General features: G+C 45.6%; 1 protein-coding gene across 1 annotated transcript in view; it reads right to left on the reverse strand.

Annotated features, from left to right (window-relative positions):
- Positions 1-747: 747 nt before the first annotated feature.
- The window catches only part of LOC115114730 (leucine-rich repeat and immunoglobulin-like domain-containing nogo receptor-interacting protein 3), a 116,490-nt gene continuing 109,127 nt past the window's right edge, over positions 748-8,110 (reverse strand). The window contains exons 2-4 of the mRNA XM_065013659.1: positions 4,024-4,669; positions 3,139-3,882; positions 748-2,992 (exon numbers count right to left, since the gene is read on the reverse strand). Of these exons, the coding sequence (XP_064869731.1) occupies positions 2,420-2,992; positions 3,139-3,882; positions 4,024-4,575 (1,869 nt within the window). The 5' untranslated portion in view covers positions 4,576-4,669 and the 3' untranslated portion in view covers positions 748-2,419. The remainder of the gene's footprint in view (positions 2,993-3,138; positions 3,883-4,023; positions 4,670-8,110) is intronic.

Raw genomic sequence — 8,110 nt, forward strand, 5'->3', positions numbered from 1 at the left:
TTGTGAAGGTGTGTCTGTTCTGTACAGTACAGTATATGACTCTCAGTGTGAGCCTTTGTGAAGGTGTGTCTGTTCTGTACAGTACAGTATATGACTCTCAGTGAGAGCCTTTGTGAAGGTGAGTCTGTTCTGTACAGTACAGTATATGACTCTCAGTGAGAACCTTTGTGAAGGTGAGTCTGTTCTGTACAGTACAGTATATGACTCTCAATGTGAGCCTTTGTGAAGGTGTGTCTGTTCTGTACAGTACAGTATATGACTCTCAGTGAGAACCTTTGTGAAGGTGAGTCTGTTATGTACAGTACAGTATATGACTCTGAATGTGTTCTGACTTCCAGGCTGCTCCCCCTGGCAGCTCTGTGGAGGTCAGTTCTTTTCCCAGCTCAGCCCATGGCAGTAGGAGAGAGCAGTGTAAGAGGGAGGTTAGAGAGGTGAGGCTTAGGCTCCTCTCTTCCCACATTCCTCCCTACTGGCAGTGGTAGGGTAGTACTATTATTGGAAGGTTGGAAAGAGGAGGCATGGACATACTCCCTCTCCACTCGTCCCACAGTCCCCACATCTCCCCCCTGCCCTGGGCTGTGTTGGTTGTCATGGTTACCATGTGGCCTCATGTTCGCTGGGCTTGGCTTTCCAAACAAACCCTTGGGGCGCCAGGCCGTCATGGCAACCGTCGGCCAGTGCGCTTGGTCCAACTCACACAGCCAACCTCGTCGCAAACGGTCACTTCTGAAAGTGAAGTGGGCCCAATTTAAATTTTCAGAATATACTTTATTTTGATGTGTATATGATGTGGTATTCAAAAACAGATCGGCCAAAGTGTCTTCTGATATTTTTTCCCCCATAAATGTTATTAGGTCAAATGATTGAAATAGGTTTCATGTGTTTATCTGGAGGGGCCTTGATGGTGTCTTATAAATGTGACAATTGAAATCATATCCCAAATGTCTTACAAAAATGGCTTGTTTTTATTCAATATTGTAATCTTATTACTATACAAGATACTCTAAATTGCAATACTTACATGCTATTGCAATATTTCTCAGAAAGGCAGAATTTAAGAAAGCAAGACAAGAAATTCTGTGATTAGTTGATAGCCGTGTCTCTCCATGGGCTATGATGAATGGGCCTACAGATACAACCAGAAATAACTTTTTATAGCAGATTAGGAGAGCGTTTTATCTAACCATAACTTAGACTAACTTTATCTAACCATAACTAACCATCATGGCTGTACTCCCCCTAGTCAGAACTATGCCCTGTGTGCAATGACCACTACAAGTGCATAGCTTCCAGGAAGTCCTTTCCACGTTCTGGGAGAGACGCATAACTATGATCATTCCACAGCACAGTAATCACCCAATAAGAGATCACACGAAATTCTTAACTTCTATAATTCTTATCAAGCTAAATGGTAATGTTATATTTTTTCTCTCCAAAATACACCTTTAGTGATCTAGTTGACCTCCCCTTATCAAGCTCAGTAGCTAGGTTTACATCCAATTGGCGACAGATTTTCAAGCGAATATTCTAAGATCTGCATAAAAACAATATGTGCATTTTCTCACCAGGTGTTTCCATCAAATGTACTTGTTGAGGATAAAAAGCTGTGCGTGATGAAGTAGCGCACATAAAAACAACGTTTGCAGTTAAATTCCCATGTTTTCCATCGCATTTGTAACTCTAATGATGGTTTTCTCATCCTGAAAAATTTGCGTTATATAGCGTCAATTGGTTCTTGCTGTCTAGCCAACAGCTCGCAGATACAATGTGGGTATAGCCTACATGATGAGATTATTATGGACGAAAGAGTGAGATTATTTGTATTTGTCAAACAGCAGCCAAGCATCGATCATCATGTGACCAGAATAAGACCCTCAATATTTAATGGAAAGGAGTATCAAGCTCATCACCTTGTACTTTCACCACCCTGTGAAGTTCATCATCATTTATAATGAATTGAATCTGTAGCCTAATAAACTGCGTTCTTTCCTGACGAGTAGTACTGGGAGGACCACACATCATGTCATCGCGTATTTATTTATCTTTGTCGACATTTGGAAAGTTTGAAACCAACAAATGTTTCCAGGCCTGGTATGACGTATTTTATCCGACATGTACTTTACTCGTATAAACGGGTTGGATGGGAACCTGGTCAATGACAATGTTATATTTGTTCGAAATATAAACGGAACGTTGTACCACGAGCTGAGTAAAACCAGTAGGAGGCCGTGAGGTCAAAGGTCATCATGTTTTTCCACTCAAACCGAATCTGGTCCTGGTGAATACCAGCCATGTGTGAATACTGTATGCATTTTATTTTTCTTTCTTTCTTTACTCTGCGATTCAGCGCTGTGTGTGTCTTGTTAAACCCGTTTCCAGGATGTGCTTATGCCCCCGAGTGACCCCTGGCTGCATGGTATCATATCATCTTCATGTTGAATTTCCGGGCACCTCCGGCGCCACCCACCGCCGCCGGTCCCTCGGCCTTCCGGAAAGGGGTCTCGACGGTGAAGTTGTTCTTACGCTGGCCCCGCCCCCGGCTCCATGCAAACAACAACAAGAAACAGAAAAGCACCACGCCCAGGAAGGTGATGCAGCCCATCGCTGTGGAGACCAGTATGGTGGTCAGGTCCAGGGTGAACTTGAGGAAGACGCGAGTGCTATTCAGGTTTGTGTCGTTGAAGAACTCGCCGCCATACATCGAGCGGTTGGCGAAGAAGGCCGACGAGGCATCCAGCGGCGCGCCCCGAACCGTGAGCATCGCAAAGTAAGTGTCATTACCCCCGGCATTGCTGGCGATGCACATGTAGGTGCCGCTGTCGGTGACCTGAGCATAGCGGATCTCCAACGTCCCTCCTGGGAGGACGGTGATGCGACCATTGCTCTTGGCTGTGATTAGTCGGCGCTGAGGGGAGATCCACATGATGTTGGGGGCGGGCTCTCCCACGGCACTGCAGAGGAAACTCACTGGCTGGCCCTCACGAGCTGTCACCTTGGTGGAATGAATGAATGAATGAATTAAGCATTAGGTACAAAACTGAAACAGGCATCGAAGCTGTAATACTACATATCAATGTGTACCTACACTGTAGTTACACTATGCTTACATGTACTGCAAAGTGGGATAACAACTCTTACCTGTTGAAGCTTGCGGTTTCGTATCTTGGGCTTCTGGCAGGTGAAGTGATCAAAGAGCGCTGAGTCGGTGAAGGTGCTGAGGCTGTTCCCCTGCACCTCCACCGGCCCAGCGCACACAGGCACCCTGCCGTCAAAGTTGAGGGTCTTGCGTCTCTGCAGGATCCACAACAAACGGCAGTCACACAGCAGTGGGTTCCCATCCACCCGCAGCGTCTCCAGGCTGTTGACAGAGTGGAACGATCCCTCCTCCAGAGTCTGGAGGTCATTGGAGGAGAAGTTGAGGACCCGGATCTGTCTGAGGCCTCCCAGGGAGTGGGGCTCCACCGTAGCCAGGCCCGTGTTCACCATGATCAGCTCTTTGAGCCTCAGCAGGTCCCTGAAGGCCCAAGGCTCCAGGGTGGTGATGGGGTTGTAGGACAGGTTGAGATGGGTGAGGTGGATCAGGTTTCTGAAGGAGGACGAGGGGACGGAGGTGATGTTGCTGTTGGTGATGGACAGCCAGTACAGGTCCAGACCCTGGAAGCTCAGGGGGGAGATGTATTCCAGGTAAGGCCAGTTGTCGATCTCCAGCCCCCGGAGGTTGGCCAGCTTACGGAAGTTATGGTCCTCCAGGACGGGGATGCTGAGCTGGCGTAGTCGCAAAGTGACCAGGCTGCGTAGGTAGGACAGCGTCTGGCCAGAGATGGAAGTCAGGTTGCAACGTTCAATGGTCAGATCCTCCACCCCTAGCAGGCCAGAGAAGGCCTTCGAACACAACAAAATACAATTTGATTAGTTGTGAGCTCCAATCTTGGAAATATAGAAGAATCAATAAAATATTATAGACAGATCAGGAACAACATAGTGCTTGAAAAATGAATGATCAAATGGATAACAGCTCAATACCTCATGAGAGATGTAGACCAGGTCATTGTCTCCCACCTCCAGGTGTCTTAGACTCCTCAGGTCCTGGAAGGTGTAGTCCAACAGAATCACCAGCTTGTTCTCACTCAGGTCCAGTGTGGTCAGGTTGACCAGCTTGGCGAAGGCCCCCATGGGTACAAGTTTCAACTGGTTCGCCCTCAGCCGTAACACCCGGAGGCTCTGCAGGTTGGCGAACGCGTTGGGCTCCAGTGTGGCAATGAGGTTCTCACTCAGGTCCACTTCTTCAAGGTGCGGATACGGCGCCAGGTCACCCATCTCCACCCAGCGGAGACGGTTCCGGCTGAGGTCCAGGAGGCGAGTTTCTGTGGGGATGCCCTCTGGGATGCCGGTGAGCCGCCGCCGCTGGCACAAGACGGACCGGATTTGGGCCGAGCACTCGCACCGTGGAGGGCATGCCTGGCAACAACCTGGCAGTAGGGTTGTCATGGTAACCAGCAGCAGGCCCGGCCCCCAGCGACTCAGCCACCGCCATGGTGACAGGGACTGCCCACTGATGCCCGGGGAGCCAGTCATGGCCCTGGTGGTCCTGATCTGACTCCTAGCCTATCACAGGCTGGGTCAGTGCTGACTCCTAGCCTATCACAGGCCGGGTCAGTTTACCACACACCTATAGAGAGAGGGAGACAGAGGGACGAGAGGTTAGTGAGAAGAGTGGGAATAGAGAGAAGGAGTAGAGGAGTAGAGAGTAGAAAGGGAGCAGATGTGGGAGGAGAAGGTAAATAAAGAGATGGAGGTTAAAGAAAGAGGGAAAGAGGGAGAAAAGAGAAGGGAGGGCTGAGGTCAAATTTAGAAGAGAGAAGTGGAAGGAATAATAGAATGTACAGAGATAGAAGAGAGGATGAAGAGGGGAGAGGGCAGAGAGGAAGACAGATGGAGGTATTTTAAAACACCTATCAACCAACACATGCTCATAAAAATGCCGTTCGGTATGCTGAATAATCCATGCTCCCTACAACTGTCATGAAAGAGCTTTGGGGGCTGAAGGTAGCCTACTGGTTAGAGCGTTGGGCCAGTAACCGAAAGGTTGCTGGATCAAATCTCCGAGCTGACAAGGTAAAAACCTGTTCTTCTGCCCCTGAACAAGGCAGTTAACCCACTGTTCCCCGGTAGGCTGTCATTGTTAACTGACTTGCCTAGTTAAATTAAGGTTAAAAAGATGTCATAAAAATGCCATTCAGTACCCAGAATAATCCATGCTCCCTACAACTGTCATGAAAAAGCTTAGACATGTCACCATGACATTGCAGGCACACTATTCTGCTGACAATATTTAAGATGGTGGAAGACACTTGTTCATTAATCAATGAGTGTAGCAGCAGAACTAGGGCATTGAGAGTCACGTGAGTGAGAAGCATCCCGTCTGAATTCATGCATGTTTCCTCCCCTTCTCTCCTCCTTGGCATGTGCTCTGTTCTCACCTCGACACGCTGAACACACAACGTATGACGCCATGCAGAGAGACAACAGGGTTTGCCTGAAAACCATCCCTCCGATGCCTGTGAAAGGTATGTCAAATTCATGTCACTATGAGTCATGGTGTGGGAAAGTGTGTGTCTGTTTCTGTCCGTGCGTCTTTCTGTGTGTAGGATGTGTCATTCCCTTTGACTAAATGAAAAAAGCATTTTAGTTTTCTTCTCCACTAACATCCGATGAAAAGCTGATGCTTAAACATTCCTTGATGCAACCTGTCAAGTCTCCCACGCAATGTTGTCATCGAGTGATTTTTCAGAGGACACCTGCCAAAAGGTCCAGAACGTTCACCATCACTAATACACCCACACAAGTGCACACCCACACACACGCGCACGCACGCACACACATGCACGCGCACGCACGTGCACGCACGCACAAAGGAGGTTCAACATTGACTGCACTGATTGTCATTTACATCAAGGGGAAGATTTGAAGTGGAGGGAGCTACAGTATATGATTGGCTTGCTGAAGTAGAGAGCGAGACCCCAGGGTTCACAAGATAGAACACAAGATAAAGATAAAACAGGTTAAATAGTTAAAGAGCCACACTAAGTAACTTATTATAAAATAACCACTTAAGAGATAGTAAATATATTCTCTAAATTCTAAAGGTTGCTATTTTAAAAGATTGAAGGGTTGATAATTCACCGTATCATATTAGCTGTTTTTAGCTGTGACACACCATGAAAGAAGCAGACATTAAACCAAAGTCTGCGCTGCTTTAAACATGTGCATTTTAAGATGAATGAGAAGAAGAAGTTCATATAACACATCACAGGGCCTTTCCTGGAGGGATGTTAAAAAGCACTCTGAAGATTGGTTGTTTTTCAGGCAGAGCTAAACAGATGAATAATACATGTTCTAGTTTGTGTTTCTTGGGCGCCGTTCTGGGGTTGAGTCACGGGGCGAAGAGCCACACTCTCCTCAGTCTGTCTGTCTCTGTCTCAAAGAGATGAAAAATATTCCCTTTTTGCATAGTTATTTCCTTTATACTATTTTATTGCAACTATGATTAAAAACTGTATAAACAGAGTTTGAACTTTGGGCAAGCAGAGTTCCACCACTTTTGGATGAGAGACAACGCCCACTGGATATTGCTTTTCCTCTAACTAAAATGAATTGCTATACCTTTTTCTGTCAAATTATCACGGAAAAAACAATTACATTTGCGGATTTGTATTAGATTACAGTATAGGCATTCTGAATATCAACAATCTTCAAACCTAATCAACATTTTCCTTAGATGAGGAGGAAATTTGAGGTAGGATTACGAGGTGCATGTTCTACATGATATTATATGCTGTACATTATGCCATATATTCTCTAAGGTTCCTAGAGATTTAAGACAGAGAATGTATATCCTCCACATTTACTATTAATAGCCTGCTTTCCATACAGAGGCATTGGTAAACCCACACAGATTGTGTAACACACACACACACACACACACACACACACACACACACACACACACACACACACACACACACACACACACACACACACACACACACACACACACACACACACCTGTTCCCTCCCCTGTCAAAATAAAGCACAGCCCGCCAGCTGCAATACTGTATTTGAAGGGTCTGGATCAGTGTTTTTCAAACTTTTTATAGTCCCGTACCCCTTCAACCATTCAACCTCCAGCTGTACCCCCTCTAGCACCAGGGTCAACGCACTCTCAAATGTTGTTTTTTCAAATCAAAATCAAATTTTATTTGTCACATACACATGGCTAGCAGATGTTAATGCGAGTGTAGCGAAATGCTTGTGCTTCTAGTTCCGACATTGCAGTAATAACCAACAAGTAATCTAACTAACAATTCCAAAACTACTGTCTTATACACACAAGTTTAGGGGGATAAAAAATATGTATATAAAGATATATGAATGAGTGATGGTACAGAGCAGCATAGGCAAGATACAGTAGATGGTATCGAGTACAGTATATACATATTTACATTTACATTTAAGTCATTTAGCAGACGCTCTTACATATGAGATGAGTATGTAAACAAAGTGGCATAGTTAAAGTGGCTAGTGATACATGTATTACATAAAGATGCAGTAGATGATATAGAGTACAGTATATACGTATACATATGAGATGAATAATGTAGGGTATGTAAACATTATATTAGGTAGCATTGTTTAAAGTGGCTAGTGATATATTTTACATCATTTCCCAATGGCATCATTGTAAGCCCGCTACACACACACTATACAATACATTTATTAAACATAAGAATGAGTCTGAGTTTTGTCACAGCCCGGCTCGTGGGAAGTGACAAAGAGCTCTTATAGGACCAGGGCACAAATGATAATATAATAATAATCAATCATTTTGCTCTTTATTGTCACGAATATTACCGAAGGTGACTCCCCTTCTTGTTCGGGTGGCGCTCGGCGGTCGTCGTCGCCGGTCTACTAGCTATCGCTGATCCGTTGTTCTGTGTTCGTTTAGTTCTGTCTAATTGGTATCACCTGTTTCTTGTTTGGTTGTTAGGGTGGGGTTATATATAGTCTGTTCAGCCCGCTTCTGTTTCGTGCGGGCTTGTTCTCCTGTTTC

This window comes from Oncorhynchus nerka, linkage group LG9b (assembly GCF_034236695.1).
Source record: "Oncorhynchus nerka isolate Pitt River linkage group LG9b, Oner_Uvic_2.0, whole genome shotgun sequence".
Lineage (NCBI taxonomy): Eukaryota > Metazoa > Chordata > Actinopteri > Salmoniformes > Salmonidae > Oncorhynchus > Oncorhynchus nerka.